Below are 22,374 nucleotides of genomic sequence, written 5' to 3' on the forward strand. Positions count from 1 at the left end.
TTGTGATACTGATTTTATGTGAATAGTTCACAAAGATGAACATGAACTCATCAAACATTATTCTACCATATGTCTTCAACTACACATTATAAACATCCATTGATTTCACTGCTTTGTTTGAATGAAAGTTTTTGACAAATTGCCCGTGGCCTGTTTCAGTTAAATATGAAATCTAAAACACCTATTGATTAAAATACCACTAGTAAAATATTAATGTGAAGTATTCCTCAAAAGAAGCTTTTAGATAAAGCTGAAATTTAGGCATGTAACTTGATTCATATGTTCTGCATCATTTTTAAAAAGTGAAATATAGAAATTTTCACATTCAATATTTAGAAAGGGGAAGAAGATTGTTTTGCAGATTTTATACAACTAATGCATGAGGTCATGAGAAAGAGATTGCTTCCAGCTAACCATTCAAGAGGAATTTAAGATGAAATACACAAAGGCAGGGAATATCCAGTTCAATATCTAAGCTGCTTTAGTGTTGAATCGAGACATATCCCTTTTCACAGTGTCCTGACAAAATGAAGAACAGCACAAAAGTTGACAATTTTTGTTTCTAAATTATTTTAATTCTAATGGAATGCTCAAAACTGACACATTAAAACTGAAAAACTAATGAGTACAGAACAAATTAGTGAATTTAAAGTACACTGTTTAAAAAATGCAAATAACATCTTTTGGATACTCGAGATTAACATACAGATAGCACACATTTGTCTTCATATTGCAAAAGTAAAAGCATCAGTTCATTAATTTAGTAAAGCATTACTTGCTATGCATAACTTATAAATGTCATGTTCTTAACAATTAGGTGTGAAATAAATGTCTTTATAAAGGTCAATGGCTGTGTGAGGAAGTTAGGATTTTAATAAATATGCATAATAGTCTCACAGTTTATTTTAAATTTACATCTCCTGATTGAATTCAATAAATATAAATGCTATTAGCATACCAAAACTTTATTTTGTGCAGTGTGTTAATATAGTAAGCCATGTGTTATCTTTCATTCCATTGCTAGTTAACTTTCAGTGAGCTAGTAATTATTATACTTATGAGCATAAATGGACCTTTAAAAGTACCCAAAGTGGGAACTAACACCAACCGGCAGAAACTGTTATTCAATCTGTCAGTTTTACCAGGCTCAGTAGCTTATACAAAAGTCTTGCGTTTCTTACTGTTTTTAACAGTATACATCCTATGTATTTTCTGAATTATAAAAGCGAAAGTTCAGTGGAACTTAGCATAATGGAAACTTTCAGCAACTCTAGATTTTAAAAAATGCACAGTACTTAATGTTTTCCCATATCACATATAAAATATCTGGGATAGTTGCCAACAAAATTAAATGGACAGAAAAAATATTGTAAAAGATCAAACCATTTTTCTTCAGCTTTCTTTATCTTGTGTAATCAGAGTCTCTCTCAAACAAGAACACTGCAAAAATTCTACACTGTGCTGTTGGATCAGCTAAGCAGAAACCTACCATATATCTTCTGGATGCCCTGTAAGTCATCATTAGGAAGTTTGAAATTGTCTGTTTCCATGTACTGATAAAATGGAGCCATGATAGCTGTGGGGTCATTGGAATGCTCCAGGCCCAGAGCATGTCCTAATTCATGAACTGCTACAAGAAACAAGTCATTTCCTGGACAAATAAGAAAAGAAGAAGTTAACATTAATGTAGGTAATATCCAAGAATAGAGAAAAAATCACTTAAGATTAATAAATTATCACTCAATTAAAAATAACAAAAGCTTTACTTCATTGGCTTTCCTATTAGCACAGTCCAGTAAAACTCTTTAAAAAGTTGGTATGAGCAGAAGGAGGTTCAAAAAGTGCAACAAAGAATAAAATTTGAAGAAAGAGCTCACAATGTCAGAAATTAGTAATACTAACTTAAAAAATCCTTCCAGTTAGAAAGTAAACAATCATAAAGGTAAACATTATGCAAAATGTTTAGATAAACATCTTACTTTATAACCTTTACATTTAACAGAATCCTAATAAATCCGTTAAAAATGAAAACCACTACCTGATGAATATAATAGTAATTCCTCTTTGCATTACCCTGAAAATGAATTTAAAAAATGAAAACCATAACGAAGGCACAATCCCTACCTTTTTTTTTATAGGTGAGTGCATGAATGCACCAAAAATACTCTTGTCAAAGACAGCCTAACTTCCATTAATAAAGCAGCAATTTGGAACTCAGTTATTGTGAGTATGGACTTTAATATTTTACTTGTGGAGGACGTAGGAAGAAATATTAGTATAAAATAAGGGCTATAAGCTAGCAGTCCTATGAACTAGAATTTTAGTGTCAACCAATAAATTCCAATTCTAATCGATGCAAAGATAATCCCAACAAAATATATTTATCTTGGACTTGCTACACCCCGCTATAAATTCCTACTTACAAAGCAAATTGTAGTGCAAATTTTACATTTACTTAGTGTGACATTTTAGGCATGCTGACTACTCGTGAAAACTTCTGTATGTTTTCCACTCTTGAATCACCTGAATCATCTGAGTTGATTGCTTTTCTTTTTTTTTTTTTTTTCATGTCCATGGGTCTTGAACTCTGGACCTGGGTGCTGTCCCTGACTCTTCAGCTCAAAGCTACTGCTCTACCACTTTGAGGAAAAAGGCCACTTTCATTTTTCTGATAGTTCATTGGAGATAAGAGTCTCACCGAGTTTTGTGCCTGGGCTGGCTTTGTACTATAATCCTCAGATTTCAGCCTCCTGAGAAGCTAGGATTACAGGTGTGAGCCACTGACACCCAGATCAGAGTTTATTTCTAAGTATAAATTTTAACATAATTGGAGAACAAGTCCAAAGGTTTTAATGGATGCCTTGTTTAAAGTGGAAATAATTTCAGAGGATAGTCTTTATAGGAAACCCTCTCATTAGCCATTTCTATGAGGCACTGTGATAATTTCTTCCAATGTACTAGTATTTTTTCAAAAGCGATATCAGCGAAATAATCCCACATTTTGCCCCTGGGAGTTTGTCATGGAAGAATGTATAGTTGATGGGACTAGTTTATTATATGACAACACATAGGAAATGAGTCCTTGGAATAGTTTTATGGACAACTTGACTCTCAAAAGAATGTAGATTTTTTTTTTTACTTTTGTGCCTTTTGCAATTTTTTTTAATTTATTTACTTTTTTTATTGTAATTAGTAAAAGGGTTACATGATATTTGCCAGATAGAAGGTGCATTAATTCACATACATTGATACCCTTTCACATGTCTTGGTACCCGTTTCCCTCCCCCCCCACACCCCCGACCCGTCTTGGTTTTCCCCCCTTCCCTATCAAATTTCAAATATCCAAATACAAATAAATTCAATATATCAGATAACAAAGTGAGATACTATACCAATATGACATAACCAAGGGACAGCAAAGGAGATGAGAGACAACATAGTACATTAAGGACAACAATCATTCATTATATGGCTTTTAGGGCCGGAAGTTTGGCCTAGTGGTTAAAGTGCTTGCCTAGCATGCATGAAGACCCGGGGTTCAATTCCTCGGTACCACATATAGAAAAAAGCCGGAAGTGGTGCTGAGGCTCAAGTGGTAGAGCTCTAGCCTTGAGAAAGTCCAAGGACAGTGCTCAGGCTCTGAGCTCAAGCCCAGGACTGGCAAAAAAAAAAAAAAAAAAAAAAAAAAAAGAATGTAGATTAGATACTGCTAAAAAATAAATATTTTGGGCTTTTAAAAAGTTATGCAAATATATATGAACATTTTCAACCTCAAAGGTCTTATCTTCTGGTAAAATTACTTGCAAGTGAGAATAAAAACACAAAAGGAAAAGCATAATACTCATTAGCTATCATAATAAACCATGAATCCTCTCTACTGAAGTTTACTTGTGGGAACTTTGAAAATTTTATTTACATTTTCTAATTTAATTTTTGCAATGTTCAATCAAGTTAATTGATTATTATCTTCATTAAAAATGGAGATATGAGGGATGGACTTTACAAGAGGAATACAAGACCTAGAGATGTCATGTGACACTTGAAAGCTATAGGATGAGGCAGAGCCAGACTGAAAATTCTCAGTCTGATACCAGGGCTCATTGTTTCTAAAATGTCACTACCGGAAATTTAATAACTGTAACATCATTACCATACACTAGCGATTATATAATGTCACTAAGTCAAACAGCTTAATTCATCAAGTAACACATTTATTCAGCAAATATTTAATCATGTCTACTATACAGATTCTAACAACATAAAGACCAAAACAGAGCACTCCTTGAAAAAATATATAAACAAAAATATTACCTTTATACTATGTACTGTAAGATAGAATACTGGAGAAACACATGGTAAAAGTAAAGTACATTATAAAGTGAGAAATGATGAAGAGAAACACTAAAGCAGGAAAATACTGAAATCAAAGTGGAAATCAAGGTTATAGCATATTTGATAGTTCAGTACTGATTTTGGCTTCTAGCCTCTCTGAAGTAGAGAACAATGTATGTTTAAAGGAGAGAAAGCCGTAATCTGATTTTCTTGTTAACAAAATTAATAATTACTCCTGAGTATCAACAGTCAGAGGAAGAAATGCAGCATGATTTAAGAAATGAAGTAACTAAAATAAGTCACAAATAAATGCTGTTGGACTGGGATTATTGTAGAGAGAGAGCATGATATGATTCTTGACATGCTTGATACAAAGAAAGCATCATAGGGAACAAAACTGCACTGAATTAAACAGTAAAAAAAAAATCAATGACAACACCTAGTGCTTTGTCCACACAACTGGAAGACTGTCTCTAGTTCATTCACTAAGGCGGAGAAAAGCATAAGAAGACCTGTAATTTGTTATTCATATATCCACATGTGGCAGAGAGAAAGGAGCAAAGGTAGGGGATATTACTAGAAGCACAGGCTTTATCTGTCATATAACAGATGATTTAAAAATATTCAGTTGAGTTGGTAAGTTTAGTTTGACATATGAAAGTGGGTAGTAGGCTAAAACTGTACATTTTGGGTAAATAAGCATGACTAGGATAAAACACACAGGCTGCCTTCAGAAGCATCTATAATCAATTACAGAAAGTGAGAAAGAGAGAGAGAGAGAGAGAAAGAGAGGTAGGGAGGGAGGGAGAGGGCAGGGAGGAAGACAGAGAGGGAGATTAAGGTAATAGCATAAGTAGAGGTAGAGGTAGGAAATTTCTTCTGAATTTTTTAATTTGCTTAGTGAATGATGAAGAGATGGAGCAACTTATCAAATTAGAGAACACTGTGGAGGAAAATGTATAAAGAAGAAACCATGAAATATTTGTTGTTTTCTTTCAGCAGGAAGAAAAAGATCTTGGGAACACAAGAAAATATAGAATGGCTGCAAGGCAGAATTCATGATCATGAATTTATAGTGAACTATGTGGGTGTATCTTTCTCATCAGGCTTCATTTCACTGTTTGTGCAGGTATCAAGTACCAGAAGAGATGCTTTCATTGAGGTGTTGGTATATTCCTTTAATTATGAAAAGTAGAAAGAAAAACTTTGGCTCTAAGTAAGGGCTCTATATTTTTGGTTTATCATGATGTTATGTGCCTAGGCAATACTTATAGAATGGAAATGGCAATAATAAGATAAATGATCAAATACTTTAAGGTCAATTTTTCAGTTCATGTATAGTTACAGGAAACTTGGATTCATGATGCTGCCAAGAGCAAAGTGGAAAGATGAGCAGTGGTTGTTATTATGATTATTTGAGAGTCTTAATGATAATTCATATTTGTAAGAGCAATGCCAAACATATATATATATCATATGCATACAGGAATAACTCTCTGAGCTAGGTTGAATATGTAATCATTGAAGAGGAAAACACAGTAATTGAGATGCTAGAACATCTATATGTCTATTGGGGCCATCTAGTATTAATGTAGTATTAAAGCCAATGGCATTGAACCAGGAGATAAAACAGTAAAGGAATAGGATTATGACTTGAGGGCTACAGTAAAGACAGAGAGTGTGACAATCACCTGTTTTCCCATCTTCAAGGAATCACAATGGCTGGATGCATTCCTATATGCTTGTCTTTCCAAGGGACAGAGGCAAGCATAAGTAAGAGACTCACAGTCCCAGCAGACTGGGCTTAATAAGTGAGAGCTTGCCTTAAAAACAATCAGTGTACAAAGATCCTAAAGGCATGGCTCACATAAAGAACATCTACCTGGCAAGCATTTGGTCCTGAGTTCAATCCTCAGTAACACAAAAGAAAAAAAGGGAAAAGAAAAAAAATAAAAGTAGAGGATTTTGACACTGATGGTGGAGAAAATATGGATGGTAAAAAATAGACTCGAGGTCAAAATAATATAAAATCGTATTTCAAACCTTCCAAAACTTAGTCATAAGAATTTCTTCCTCTCCTCCCTTCCAACCTTTCTTCTCTCTTCCTTCCTCTTTACTCTCCCTTCCTCCATCCTATCTCTGTCTCATTCCTTCCCTCTTTCCATCCTTCTTTTGCATTTTTTCCTTTTTTTGCTAGTAAGAGAAATATAGTAAGACAAGAATAAAACAGATCTAATGGCAAATAAGTTTCAATGTCCAAGAACACTTTATTTCATATTTCTGTCATCAGTTATTCAGACTTTTCCTAAGTACCATTTCCAAGGGTAGAGCCATTCCAATGCACGGCTTTAGAAGAAACATAATGAAACTGGGATATGAATTTATGACCTATTGAGCATGCCACAGCACTTTTAATCAGAAGGACTGGCAAAGGCCTTCAATTAATTACCATTCTTCAGATGATTGGCAATAATGTAATTAAAGACTACTTGTAGATTCACAATGGTTTAAAAAGGGTAAGTTGGTAAATATAATATCACTCTCATTTAAATTCCACTAGAACAAAAGTTGTTGGCACATGATGAGTCTTGGGCAATTAAAATGTACCACCAGAACCTCTTTCCCAATGATGAAAATAATAACTGCTCCAGCAGCTTACCATTAATTCAAATTATTGGTTGAAATATGCCATGATCTTATTAACAGTCAGGAAACAAAGGAGAATATCAGCCTCTTGGTTCTTAGTACAGAAATAGTATTTGCTTCCTTTTCAAGATTCTGAGTTTTGTGTTAATGGCTTTCAATCATATCTCGAATCTCTTTTTCTTTTATTCTCCAGTGGTATTGAAGAATACTAAACTGCATATTATAAAAATAATGCATTAATTATCATTTCCTTGTAGTAATTGTTTACATTTTAATCTAAATTCTTTTACCCTTTCATGCATTCTCATGTGCGTCCTTCTGACATATTCTGAATGTGAAAGTATTGTGTTGTTTTTCTGACATATAAAATATTTAAGTTCTAGCATTTATAATTCTATAAACCAAATTGCATTACTAGACTCTAGCACCATTCATTGAATCTACTAGTATTTCCTTATTGTGTATATACAGGCCTGTACTCCCTCAGAGGTAATCAGTTTAAAATTTCTCATACTGATTTAAAGATTAAATAAAAATATATGCATTTTCTTTAAAAAATTCTCATGTTTATTTTTAAAAATTCTATATGCATGTTTCAATAAACAATAGTTTTCATGGTACTTGATCTTTATAAAATAGGCTTAATTTGTTTGCCTTTGTATGTCCTTTGTGAAAGGGTAACAATGTATGTGAATTAATGCACCTTCTATCTGGCAATTATCATGTAACTCTTCTATTAATTACAATAAAAAATATATGAAAAAAATAAAATGGTACAGAAATCAAAAACAGCAACAGAAGGTAATAAACCCAAAGAATATAGACGAAGAAAAAAGAACCATAAACCATACATGCTTCCATTTCTTTGGGCCTGGCTTACTTCACTAAGTTTTTCTTTAAAAAAAATATTGTCAAGGTGATATACAGAGGGGTTACAATTGCATACATAAATGAATACATTTCTTGTCAAACACACAAAAAAATATTTTTAGGGCCAGGAGTTTGGCCTAGTAGTAGAGTGCTTGCCTAGCATGCATGAAGACCTGGGTTCATTTCCTCTGTACGACGTACATGCATAGAAAAGTGGAAAGTGGTGCTGTGGCTCAAGTAGTAGTGCTCTAGCCTTGAGAAAGCCCAAGGACAGTATGAAGGCCCTGAGTTCAAGCCCCGGGACTGGAAAAAAATTAGTTTTAGCCAGGAGCAGTGACTAACGCCGGTAATCCTAGGTAATCAGGAGGCTAAGATCTGAGGATCTAAGTTCAAAGCCAGCCTGGGCACTAAAGTCTGTGAGAGTCTTATCTACAATTAACCACCAGAAAACTGGAAGTGGCGCTGTGGCTCAAGGGTAGGGCAGTAACCTTGATCTGAATAGCTCAGGGACAGTGCCCAGGCCCAGAGTTCAAGTCCCATGACTGACCAAAAAGTATTTTTTAAGTAGTTGCACAAAGGAAATTCCATTCACCAGACTAGTATAAATACAATGAATCTTGATCAGTTAACCCTTAGATAGATATCATTTCATATTTTTCCTTCTGAAAATTGCAGAAAACCAGTAGCTTTCCAATGATGTATGTTCTGGCTTGTCCCTGTCATTTTCATAAAATTTCATTCAAAAACAAAATCCAGCCACCTTCTCTATGTCCTGTTCTCTCTGTACTCTTCCCCAAGTCCTCCAGTGTATTTGACTCTTCTACCTCTGTGCAACATTGGCCTTTCATAAACAATTTGATTATAACACATCCTTTAATTCCTTTCAAAATTGCTGATGCTCTTAGATTTACTTGTATACTACATGATTGACAGATTGGAAGAGATTGAAACTTGTATTTGAAACTAATATGCTGAAATCCTTGCCTACCATGAAAATTAAAAAATCATTACCAAATGTTTCATTGGTAAATTTTTCTTTCCCTAGCTTACTTATTGGCAAGGAAACAGATGTGTGTCAGTTATTCTCCAAAGGATTCCAATGATTCCTAACTCCTTTTCTTCACAGTTAGATTGAACTGAGGTTATAAAGGGTTGCTAGAGCAAAATAAAGGCAAGGTGACATCATCTGACTTTCAAGATGAAGTCATAAATTTCACCCAGGACTTCAAGTTCCCTTCTTTTCTCTTCAACTGTCTTTCTCTCTCCCTTTCCTCCTCCCCATTTTTCCTCTTCCTTTTCACTCATTTGGAGGAACAAGCTGTCATGTTATGCAAACACTTCCTTAGAGAGGACATGAGATAATGGTAACCACCATGAGGAGAAATCTTAGTGTCTTGGTGTGGATAACCCAAGCAGAAGTTGAACTATGAAAATATTTCCATCCTAGCTCCCAACATTCCTGTCCCTCAAAACTATAAGAAGATAAAGGTTTGTGATGTTAAGTTGGTAAATTTGCAGTATGTTTTCATATACCACTAGACAACTAATGTTACATATTATATCACTTGTATTCTGTTCCATTTGCTTAGAATTCATAGAAAGGAAAGAAAAGTTGAACAATTCAACTTATTAACAGAAATCCAGCACAGTATGTGTATAGTGGTCCTGTCTAATCTGGGATGGCCTCTCCATAAACAGATTTAGCAGTAAGGGAGGTCTATGACTAACATTTTCTGTGTTTTTCCCTTCCTCTTTGTTACTATTCCCTGAAGATAAGATAGAGAAGTTGCGTAGACTATTGGGAATAAGGGAACAAGAAAGAAGTACTTTTGCAGTCACTGAGAACCAATGAAGAAACAAAAAATGGTACTGAAGTTGTCTTGAAATCACCACTGCTTGTATTTTCTTATTTCTTCTTTTACCCATAACACTTTGGTAACTGTGGAGCTTACTCAGTCAGGAAATCTATTGGAATTTATATCCTGGTTTTTAAGGTTCAGATAAAAATAGAGCAAAAAATTGTTCTGCAAGAGAGGAGCTGAGAGAAGTTGGGTGACTTTTCACACATCTCTGATTTCTACCTCAAGTTTCAGAATGAACCCTGGCTTTTCTTCTAGAAATTTTCCCCAGCTGGCATCGTCATGGTGTGTAATGTTAAATATAGTTTAGAAGATGTTAAACATATGGCTTAGACATAGTTTGCTATGGTTAGTGTTTATTATTATAACTATTTATTAGTTGCTTGCAAAGAAATGCAAATACTATTACAATTTAGAGTACTATTTACATGCACTAGCTAAACATTGAGTTTTATTAGAGATTAAACCTTATTTATATAAGTACATGTTCAGAACTTTGAAGTGTTTTGTTGTATAAAGTACTATTACTATACACCAAAATGATTGAAAACTAAAAAAAAATGAAATGTAATAAAAGAAACAAGATTAGGTATTCACTTAATAGTCATAGGTGCTGAGTAGAGTCTGAGATGTGTTAACTCTATTTGATTATTTCTCACCATATGATATAGGTTTCATTATTCATTATTTTATAGATAAGGAAATGAGGTTAACTTCACAAAAACTGACCCAAGTGACAGAGTAAGTGACAGACTATTTATTTATTTTTTTGGTGGATCATGGGGCTTGAGCTCAGCCTGGGTGCTGTCCCTGAACTCTTCTGCTCAAGGTTACCACACTACCCCTGGGCCGGGTTGTTGTCCCTGAGCTCTTAAGCTCAAGGCTGCTGCCCTACCCTTGAGCCAAGCCCCAATTCTCATTTTCTAGAGGTTAATTGGAGATAAGAGTCTCAAGTCCTTTTGTGCCTGAGCTGGCTTTCAACCTGATCCTCAGAGCTCAGTCTCTTGAGTAGCTAGGATTATAGGCGTGAGCCACCATGCCCTGCTGCAGACATTGTTTTAAGCCCTTACAGATTTTTTAAGGCCTACAAGCTAGAAATTAACGTGGTGGGAAAATGGGTTTCTTCTCTTTTTCTTAGCCATAAACATCTTTTCAAAGCTCCTGGAATGTACAGATGTACATCCCAGGAAATAAGTGTTGTTCTGTCTAGTCACATGTTAAAATATTAGCACTGTTCTATAAGAATTCTTTCTAGGGCCAGGAGGTTAGCCTAATGGTAGAGTGCTTGCCTAGCATGTGTGCAGACCCGGGTTCTATTCCTCGGTACCACATATAAAGAAAAAAGCCAGAAGTGGTTCTGAGGCTCAAATGCTAGAGCTCTAGCCTTGAGAAAGTCCAAGGACAGTGCTCAAGCCTTGAGCTCAAGCCCAGGACTGGAAAAAAAAAAGTATTCTTTCTAGACATCTATAATAATATTTCAATACTCCATTTAATTAATACTAAGTTTAACTTAGAACTTATTCCTTGTTTTAGTATGCTTGTAACAAAATACCACAAACTGGCTGGCTTTAAAAAACAAGAAGTGTCTTCCTTGTTTTTTTTTGTTTGTTTGTTTTGGGGGTTTTTCTCTTTGTTTTGGTCATGGGGCTTAATCTCACCTCAAGATACTCTCCTTGAGGATTCTGCTCAAGGCCAGTGATTTACCATATTAAGCCATAGTACCACTTCCAGGAAATATCTTTTCTTACACTTCAGGAGAATGTCAAAGAACAAGATTTCTGCAGGGTTGGGTTCTGGAGAGGTTCTCTTCTGCACTTATACTTTATTGCTTTCTCCTCTTTCTGTCTGTCCTCCTTCTGTGGACAGAACTCTCTGGTGTCTCAGGCAAGGACATATATCTCATCAAATGGGCCTTGCCTTTATGGGTTCATCTAACTTGAGTCTTAAAGGATCTATCATCTCTAGGGTGTTAGGGAGTAGGGACTTAACATTTGAATTTTGTGGGATATGTTAGTCAAGACTGCCTGTGGCTGTAACAAAATACGTTCTTTGGTTCATGGTTTCTAGCTTCATTTCCAAAGTCTTGGAAGCTGTTGATTTGTTTATCTCATCCTCAGGCAGAGAATCATAGCAGTAGCAGAATGTGGCAAAGACTGTTCCTCTCAGACCAGACAGGAAAGGAGGGAGACCAGATAGAGCAAGAGCAAGAGGAAAAGAGAATGAGAGCAAAAGAAATAGAGAAAGAGAGAGAGAAAAGTGAAGGGAAGGGAAGGAAAGGAAAGGGAAGGGATCAAAATCTCCTAAAATAGTAGCCCCAGCTGGGGACCTTCAATGCATTGGACTTTGTGGATACTTTTCATTCTCAAACTGTAACATAAATGTACAATTTCTGTAGCATTTTCTCAGTTCTATTTTGGCTAGCATAGAAAGTTTTAATCACTTCCACTGTTTCTCATTGTTAACTGTGTATAAAAGAGACTTAGGACAAAGGATATATTTCTACCAGAAAGGAAGAGGAATGCTTACCATTAGGAAACAGAGCACAGGAGTTTTGATTTATAAAATTATACTTCAGAACATTTCATTAGGACTGAAATTGTTTTACTGAAAGGAGTACAGTGTGGTTAGGTTTGAGCCTGCCACTGGTATATATCAATAAGTCACAATTAAAAACAGGGCACTTATAATCTGAAGGAAAGGAATTACCATTTACTATCTCTTACAAAATTAGCATAAATGTTTTAAAATGTACCAAGCCTATAGGTTATTGGATAAAAAAATAAATATTTTAGAATAACTCAATACCAAGAAAACAACTTTGGTCTACATAGTCATGTCCAGTGGGAAACCTCAGAATAATATTTAGATAATCAAGGCCAAAATACATTTTATTAGTCTTTGGGGCTACAGTTTAGTTATGAAATTTGTACTTAGTGAACTAGATCTGTCTTCTCTTAATTCAGTAAAGCATGATAACAACAACAAAGCAAGTCAGATATATAAACTGAATTACTGAAACAAGGATTTTTTGTTTTCTCTCCTGTTGAGCTCAGTTAAGATTCTAAGAACATTTTCAGTTACGTGCCATGTTATTGTTCATATGTGGTTTATCTGGGCTTCACTTTCCCGTAGACACCTCAGTTGATCTGTCAGGGGATTCAGAAGGTCTATTTGTCTCTATACAGTTCATGTAAAAGAGATCAATAATAGTGACTTCTTAACCAACAGGAGTTGTATAATAAATTACAGAAACACATTTCAGGAATTGATTTGATCTATTATTATTTAAATGAAACAAATTGCTATTTATTTGTTTGTTTGTTTTGCCAATCCTGGGCTTCAGCTCAGGGCCTGGGCACTGTCCTTGGACTTTCTCAAGGCTAGAGCTCTACCACTTGACCTCAGCGCCACTTGTGGCTTTTTGCTATATATGTGGTACCGAGGAATCGAACCTGGGTCTTCGTGCATGCTAGGCAAGCACTCTACCACTAGGCCAAACTCCCGGCCCGACAAATTGCTATTTATATAGCAATCTTTTTAGTATATACTGTTAATTTCAGACAAACAGCCAAAAAAATAACTTTGTGTGTGCGTGTGTGTGTGTGTGTGTGTGTGTGTGTGTGTGTGTGTGTGTGTAGTGGAACTCAGGATCTGGCTACTGTCTCTGAGCTTTTCCTCTCAAGACTATGTTCTGCCATTTGAGCAGGAGCTCCAAAATTGGCTTTTATTTCTTTTTAGAAGGAGTTAGAGAGTTTCCAATGCCAACTTCTTTTTTGTTTGTTTTTTTGTTTTGCAGGGACAGTGGTAATTAATTAGAAAAGTGTCTCATGGATTTTCCTGACTGGGCTGGTTTTGAACCACAATCCTCTGATCTCAGCCCTCTAAGTAGTTAAGATTACAGGTGTGAATCACTGGAGTCTAGCAATATATTTTTTTAAATAACTTCTACTATGTGCAAGGAACTGTTTATATCACTATTGAACAACTGTAAGCCATTTATCATATCATATAATTGATTTTTCTACTGTGTACTAGAAACTATGAGTGTCATAGACTCTAAAGATAAATCACCCAAGGTCTTTGTTCCTAATTAAGAAACTGAGAATGTGGCTCAATGAATCTGAGTTCTTTTGAATTCATATATCTTTCTGTATATCTGAGAAATTATACAACTTCTCTCATGAATGAGTTGACAAAACATTGCTTATGATTATAGATTTATTTTGTCCCATTTGTGTCCTTTAAGACAAACTCCGTTATAAACTATTTTAAGAGCTTAACTTTTAAGGTAAAGTTCTGTTGGTTTAGTACACAGTATGGTATTTCTACTTTAAAATATTGTATTGTGTGCTTGAAAGTTGTTAAGGGATTAGATTAAGTATTGTCACTACAAAAATAAAGCCAAAAAGTAAAAACTATATGAGGTGAGGCATGTCCTAATTTCATTATGATAGATATTTTTATAATACGCACATGTTAATATTGTGATTCTGAAGGATATATGAAGGGTAAAAGATAAACTTGATTTAAAATTTTAAAAGTGATGATATTAATCAAAATATACTACTCATAAAATGACATATTGAATTGAAACCCATTTATGAAACTATATAAACATAAAATGAAAAAATAGTAATGTATTAACCTTCTGTGGTTAGTTTCTTTATTATACAGTGAGCCTAATTACCTATCTACAATGTTGTGGGTAAATAAGAATATACATATAAATATTTTACATTGTTCTAAGATTATGATTTAATGTTTTAAGTGGTAGTTTTAGCAACCTAACAATTGTAACTTTTTTTTTTCCAGTCCCAGGGCTTGAACTCAGGGACTGAGTACTGTCTTTGGGCTTTTTCCTGAAAGCTAGCACTCTACCGCTCTAGCCACAGCACCACTTCAAGTACTGAGGACTCGAACACCGGTCTTTGTGCATGCAAGGCCAGCACTCTACCACTAGGCCAAACTTCCCGCCCCAACAATTGCAACTTTTACTGCTCATAATCATTTATGAATTATAATTCATAAACTTTACAACACACTTTTGAGAGATGTAAGAATAAATTGAAGGTAAAATTACATATCACAAAAAGTCAGTAGCCTGTCATGTAGCAGAACAAGAATTTTTTTTGTAGTTTTATTTTTTAAAATTAGTTTTAGGTGGATGTACCAGGGAGTTAACCATTAAACATGTCAGTTTATGAGTACCCAATCTTACCCATCCTATCAATGTTCCTTGTTTCATAGGATTTGCATTGAATAGTATATTGCACTCTCTTTTTACTTCCTCTCTTCATTCACCTGACCTCCCTCCCACTGACCTCTGCTACACACATCTCAAGCACAAACTTCCTGGCATTCATTTTGTTAGACTGTGTTAAATTTTCTAAGGAGTTACATCAACTGAATTCTCTCCTGAATACATAATACTTCGTTTAGTGTGTTGTATATATCTGTATATGATACTGTGTTTACTTATATATTTATAAACTAGATCTAACTTCTGAATGTGAGAGAAAATATGTGCCCATTGTCTTCCTGGGCCTGACTTACTTCACTTAATGTATTTTTCCCAGGTCCATCTATTTCTTTGCAAATGATATAATCTCATTCCTTCTAATGTGTGAGCAAAATACCATTGTGTATAAACATATTTTCTTGGTCCATTCATCCACTGAAGAACATGTGCTTTCATATTTTGGCTGTGGTGAATAATAACGCAATGAACCTATTTGTACAGACAGCTTTACTGTCTCCTGATCTGTAATCTTTTGGATAAAGATCTAAGAGAGGTATCACTGGAAATGTAAGTTAGTTCTATGTCTAGATTTTGAGGAATCTCCAAACTACTTTCCAGAGTAGTTGCACCGAGTTACTTTCCCACCAACAGCATATTGGTTTCTTTTCCTCCACATCCTTATCAGCATCTCTTGTTGCTTGTGTTTTTGATGATGGCCATTCTACCTAAGGTGAGATACAATGTCTGTGTTGCTTTTATTTGCATTTCTTTTATAGCCAGAGATGTTGGGCATTTCTTCATGTGTCTATTGGCCCTCTTTACTTCTTCTTTGAGACATCTATAGTCAGCTCCTTTGCACATCTATTGATTGGGTTGTTGATTTTTTGAGAATTTAATCAGAATAAACATGTAAATATGAATGCTAATTTTAACACAAAAAGTCACCCATCAACTAGAATATAGATATTTGAGTGCCAGGGATGAGTAATACATTAGGGTTAAACTTTGGGAAATGGGGATGGCAGTTTTCACTGCTTGCCTGACACTTATGGGATAATAGAGAAACCTAAAGTTTGATTAACGTGATGTTGAACTTGGCCACAGGATGATTAAATTGACTATATAACTGTAGGCAAAGAGAGCAGTCAAAAGACTGCTTCAAAAACTTGCAAATTGTGCTCACTTTGGCGGCACATACACTAAAATCAGAATGGTACAAAGAAGATTAGCATGCCCCCTGTGTAAGGTTGAAATGCTAATTTGTACAGAATTTCATGTTAAAAAAATTTTAATTCTTACGTATGAAGGTCTAGGTCTTGATAATGTCAACGAGAACAGAAATCAGAAAGGAAAATACTTGAGTGAGAGAATGATGGAAATCATTTTTTTATTAAAAAATTTATTAACATTGTTTTTTACATCATGTTTCAAATGACATGTTTAACAAACAAGTGTTCAAGAAGAGAACCTCTATATACCATCACTGGCACTTAGTTTTTAGAACATAATCAAAAGTAGGCTAAGGGTTTTTATATCATAGATACATATTAATTTATGTAATAAAACATTATGTCCATAGAGTCATAGGTTTTTATGTCTATGTAGTTGTGTTTATATTTCCAATACCATGTCCATAGCATTGGATATGTAAATATTGAGTCCTTGCTCTTGCACTGTTTGGATCTAATAGCCACATATTAAGGATACCATGGGCCTTTTGCTCCTTAATCATTTTAAAAATATTATTTCAGATTAAAATAGTTGGTTATTAATCCTTTACTCATCAAATTCTGAGGATCGTGGTTCAAAGCTAGCCCTGGCATGGATACCCATGAGATTCTTATCTCCAGTTAACCACTAGAAGACTGGAAGTGGTTCTGTGGCTCCTAGTTGTAGAGCACTAACTCTCAGTGGAAAAAGCTCAGCGTTAGTGCCTAGGCACCCTAACTTCAAGACCCGCAACTGATAATAAATAAATAATAAATAAAATGAAGATCATAACCCTTGTTTCTTGATCTCTATGATTGTAATTTTTATTTTATTTGCCCTGATCATATTGATTAACCTCCTTCTACCATATAGACTTATACACAACTGCAATTATATATTCTTAGGAAAGCAGTGGAGAAATTATTTTTAGGTTATAGAAAGAAGACTTGTAAAGCAAGGTTCATACTGAGACACATCTGAACAGCTGGCAACACTCAGGTATTTTTTGGTTCATTTCTACTTCATAAAGGCATACTAAACCTGGAGAAGAGTTGGGTTAAAATTTCTAGCTCTAGAGGACGAGAATAGACTCCTTCACAAGAGTATGTAAATTTCATCATGACCACTCTAGTAAGAGAGAAGTAGCAGGAAATCAAGTGAAAGACGTTACAGAAATACCTGAATGGGTTTGTTGTGTACTGAGCCACCACCAGAGTGGGTATGTATGTCCCTTGGAGTGTAACCACCAATGTTTTTCTGAACCTGTGTGTTTACATGGGTAGAAGCAACTGACCTATATCCAGGTACAATACTTGTTTTCTGAAAATAGGAGCAAATAAGAATCTAAAAGTTGGGGAAAATTGCACTTTACTTGTTTACCAGATTGTACTTTATTTCAGTTCATTGCCAACAGGCAATTCCTTTTTTATTATAGTATAGATCTAAAAGCTTCCATATGGATAAATTTGGGGTTAGGAAAATAATCCAAAGCAATGGCTGGGAGTTTAGTCTAGTGGTAAAAGTGCTTGTGTAGCATAAACAAAGACCCAGGTTCAATTTATTGGTACCACATGTATAGAAAAAGCCGGAAGTGGTACTGTGGCTCAATTGTTAGAGCTCTACCCTTGAGAAAGCCCAAGGACAGTGCTCAGGCCTTGAGTTCAAGGCCCAGGACTGGCAAAAAAAAAAAAAAAAAAGAAAAGAATCCAAAACAAATAAAATTCCTCAGTCAGTGATTAAGTATGTACAGCAGATAAACTAACAGCTTATAAATAAAGTTGTTTTGACAAAACATTAATATGTAAACTAAACAACAGCAGGTATATAGTAAGTGCTTCTCCAAGACTCATCCTAATATTATGATGGTGTCCTTTTTGCCTGAAATGAACTGCTCTGCCAGTGACGTCTGCTGTACATACATAGTGAGACTTTTCTCTCTAAAGGGATCCTGTTTTACTTACTTAGTCTTCTGCACCCAATATATTTCACAAAAAAGATACTCTAGAGTGAAACAGGACCAAGGTTTTGTGCAAATTACAAAATCGACTGTAAAATTATCACATTAATTCAATCACAGAGTTTTATATCAGGCTTCATATTAATGCATCTATGTACACAAGTATGTGTAAGTGTATATATAGTATGTAGGCATATGTGTGTGTTTATGGTGTATATGTCACTTCAAAACACACTGTATAGTACTTATCAATTACTAAGCTGATCTGCAGATTGATTATCCAGAGCTACAGATAAAATATTCAGATATTTGTTAGGAAAAGTATTTTAAATAAGATTACCCAATTTGATTACACCTATTGATATCAATAAGCAAAGATGAATGTTTTTCTTTCTGTAATTTTCACCTTAGAGCAATGTTCTGAGCTTGCATTTGTGCTGTAAGAACAAAAGGCAAGACATCAATACATCAGCTTTCAAGTGTAAATAAAATATTTCAACAAGACATTGGTGCCAGTGGCTCATATCTCTAATCCTATCTGCTGAGGAAGGTGGGATCTGAGGATCTGGTTCAAAGCCAGCCCAGGCAGGAAAGTCTGTGAGACTCTTATCTCTACTAAGAGATACTCTGGTTCTGGAGCTGTGGCTAAAGTGATAGAGTACCAGCCTTGAGTGAAAGGAGCCCATGGATTGCACCCAGACCCTGAGTTCCAGCCCTATGCCAGGCACCAATAAATAAATATCAAAACACAAACAAAAATCACATATCTGATAATTGTTTGTGCATTTAATATTTTAAAGATAAAGCTAACCAGCTTCCCAAGCTGGATTTTACAGTAACTGTAGACATTAAATATGCATTTAACTGACATGTTAAATTAGATGTAATAAAACATGAAAGTTAAAAATAAAATAAATACACATTTTATGGCACATATAAATAGAGTGAGAGGCTTCATTCCTAGTATTCATGTAAGACCTTTTCAATGCTTTATTTTTATTCGTGCCAGTACTGAGGACAGAGTGCCTTACCATCTTGCTTGGCTAAGTGCTCTACCATTTAAATCATATATCACTTTCAATATTTCGCTGATTATTTGGCAACAAAAGTCAGACTTAGAATTCTGATCATCTGAATCCCAGTCTTCCGAGTAGCTAAGATTACAGGTATGTGCCACCCATGCCTAGCTATATAATTTTGAAAAAATAATGTATAGACCTTAGGAAAAGATGTGATGTCAATTGGGGACATTCTTTTTCTGCCTGCTTACTTTCATTTACTTTAGATTCTGAAAACTGAAATAGCAAGATTAAAATGGAAGTGAAAATGAAGGGATACTCCTCTTTTAATAACACATGTACTTCTCCCACTCTGTAGGCTTCCTGATTAGTTTACTAGCTATGTCCTTTGCCATACAAAAGCTCTGCAGTTTAATGCAGTCCCACTTATCCAGCCTTTCTCTGATTTGTTGTGATTCTTGGTCCTTATTAAGAAAGTTTCGACCTGTGCCAAGGAGGCCTAGTGTATCTCCTATTCCTTCCTGTAAAGTTTTCAGTGTGTCAGCTTTTACCTCCAGGTCTTTGATCCATTTGGAGTTAATTCTAGTGCAAGGTGACAAAGAAGGATCCAGCTTTAGTTTTCTGCAGGTGCTTAACCAGTTCTGCCAGCACAACTTGTTGAAGAGGCTGTCTTTCTTCCATTCTATTTTTTTGGCTCCCTTGTCAAAGATTAGGTGGCCATAGGTCTGTGGTTTAATATCTGGGTCCTCAGTTCTTTTCCATTTGTCTTCAGGCCTGTTCCTGTGGCAGTACCAAGCTGTTTTGAGAATTATAGCTCTGTAATAGAGTCTAAAGTTTGGAATTGAAATTCCTCCAGCGCTGTTCTTTCTGCTAAGAAGTGTTTTTGCTATACGGGGTCTTTTATTATTCCATATGAAATTTTGGATTGCCTCGTCTATTTCTTTAAAGAATGACATTGGGATGTTGATGGGTATTGCATTGAATTTGTAGATAGCTCTTGGCAAGATTGTCATTTTCACTATGTTGATTCTTCCAATCCAGGAGCATGGGAGATTTTTCCATTTCCTTAGTTCTGCTTTAATTTCCTTTTTTAGGGTTTTAAAGTTTTCATCAAAAAGGTCCTTTACATTCTTAGTTAAGCTAATTCCTAGGTACTTTATTTTCTTTGAGGCTATTGTGAAAGGAGTTTCTTTCCTGATTATTGCCTCGTTCCTCTCACTGTTGGCGTAAAGGAAGGCAGTTGATTTTTGAGGGTTGATTTTATAGCCTGCTACTCTTCCAAAGCTTTGAATCAGCTCAAGGAGCTTGGGAGTAGAGTCTATAGGATTCTTTAAATACAGAATCATGTCATCTGCAAAGAGGGATAGTTTTATTTCCTCTTTCCCTACTTGGATCCCCTTTATGCTTGTTTCTTGCCTTATTGCACTGGCTAGGAATTCTAGTACTATGTTAAAGAGGAGTAGAGAGAGTGGGCATCCTTGTCTTGTTCCTGATTTTAGAGGGAATGGCTTTAGATTTTCACCGTTAAGTGTAATACTAGCAGTAGGTTTCTCATACACAGCCTTTATTACATTGAGGAATGTTCCATGGATTCCTAGTTTCTCCAGAGCTTTTAACATAAAGGGGTGTTGGATCTTGTCAAATGCCTTTTCAGCGTCTATTGAGGCAATCATGTGATTTGTGTCCTTGCTCCTGTTGATGTGTTGAATTATATTAATTGATTTGCGTATGTTGAACCAGCTTTGCCTCCCTGTGATGAATCCAGTTTGATCATAGTGTAGAATTTTTTTGATGAGTTGTTGTAGACGGTTGGCCAGTATTTTGTTGAGAAGTTTTGCATCGATGTTCATCAAACATATAGATCTATAGTTCTCTTTCTTTGATGAATCTCTGTCTGGTTTGGGGATGAGGGTTATATTGGCTTCATAGAATGAGTTTGGTAAGGAACCTTCATTTTCAATTTCGTTGAAGAGCTTGAGGAGTATTGGTGTGAGCTCTGCTTTGAAGACCTTATAGAATTCAGCTGTGAATCCATCTGGCCCTGGGCTTTTCTTAGGTGACCAAACAATGGACAAAGGCCTCATATCTTAAAATATATCAACAACTCAAAAAATTGAATCACTCCAAAACTAACCTCCAAAGTAACAACCATCCCATTAAAAAATGGGCCAAAGACTTAAAGAGAGTCTTCTCTGAAGAAGAAACAAAAATGGCCTATAGACACATGAAGAAATGCTCAACATCTCTGGTCATAAAAGAAATGCAAATCAAAACAACTCTAAGATTCCACCTCACTCCAGTTAGAATGGCCAGGATCAGGAAAACGAATGACAACAGATGGTGGAGGGGATGTGGCCAGAAGGGATCAATACTACACTGTTGGTGGGAGTGCAAACTCGTCCAACCACTATGGAAAGCAGTGTGGCAGTGCCTCAAAAGGCTAAACATAGAACTCCCCTATGACCCAGCAATTCCACTACTTGGCATTTACCCAACCATCCAGAAACAAGGACATACTAAACCCACTAGCACAACAATGTTCATTGCAGCACTATTCACAAAGCAAAGATATGGAACCAACCTAGATGTCCCTCAGTTGATGAGTGGATCAACAAGTTGTGGTATTTGTACACAATGGAATTCTATGCTGCTGTCACAAAGAATGACATCGCCCCATTTGTTAGGAAATGGAAAGACTTAGAAAAAATCATATTAAGTGAAGTAAGCCAGACTCAAAGGAACTTAGGCTCAATGGTTTCCCTCATTCGTCATAATCAGTAGAAACCTTGGGCTCTACTAGCAGAGATTTGCAATAGAGCAAAATCTTGATACATAAGGCCATATAATGTGAAGCTAATTGAAAGGACCTCCAGGATATTGAAACAAAAGCCATATAATGAATGATTGTTGTCCTTAATGTACTATGTTGTCTCTCATCTCCTTTGCTGTCCCTTGGTTATCTCATATTGGTATAGTATCTCACTTTGTTATCTGATATACTGAATTTATTTGTATTTGGATATTTGAAATTTGATAGGGAAGGGGGGAAAACCAAGACGGGTGGGGGGTGTGGGGGGGGAGGGAAATGGGTACCAAGACATGTGAAAGGGTATCAATGTATGTGAATTAATGCCCCTTCTATCTGGCAAATATCATGTAACCCTTTTACTAATTACAATAAAAAAATTAAAAAAAATAACACATGTACTTTATATTGGTATGCAATTATTTATGACAATTCAA

General features: G+C 35.4%; 1 protein-coding gene and 1 non-coding gene across 2 annotated transcripts in view; one reads left to right on the top strand and one right to left on the bottom strand.

Annotated features, from left to right (window-relative positions):
• Nucleotides 1–22,374, bottom strand: part of Mmp16 (matrix metallopeptidase 16) — a 242,811-nt gene that overhangs the window by 62,975 nt on the left and 157,462 nt on the right. The window contains exon 5 of the mRNA XM_090339029.1: nt 1,490–1,651. Coding sequence (XP_090195155.1) covers nt 1,490–1,651 — 162 coding nt within the window. The remainder of the gene's footprint in view (nt 1–1,489; nt 1,652–22,374) is intronic.
• On the top strand, nt 16,122–16,228 carry LOC150058974 (U6 spliceosomal RNA). The gene has a single exon (XR_016536737.1). It is a non-coding gene; the product is annotated as a U6 spliceosomal RNA (small nuclear RNA).

Source organism: Megascapheus bottae, chromosome 9, assembly GCF_031878675.1.
Source record: "Megascapheus bottae isolate mThoBot1 chromosome 9, mThoBot2.hap1, whole genome shotgun sequence".
Taxonomy (NCBI): Eukaryota; Metazoa; Chordata; class Mammalia; order Rodentia; family Geomyidae; genus Megascapheus; species Megascapheus bottae.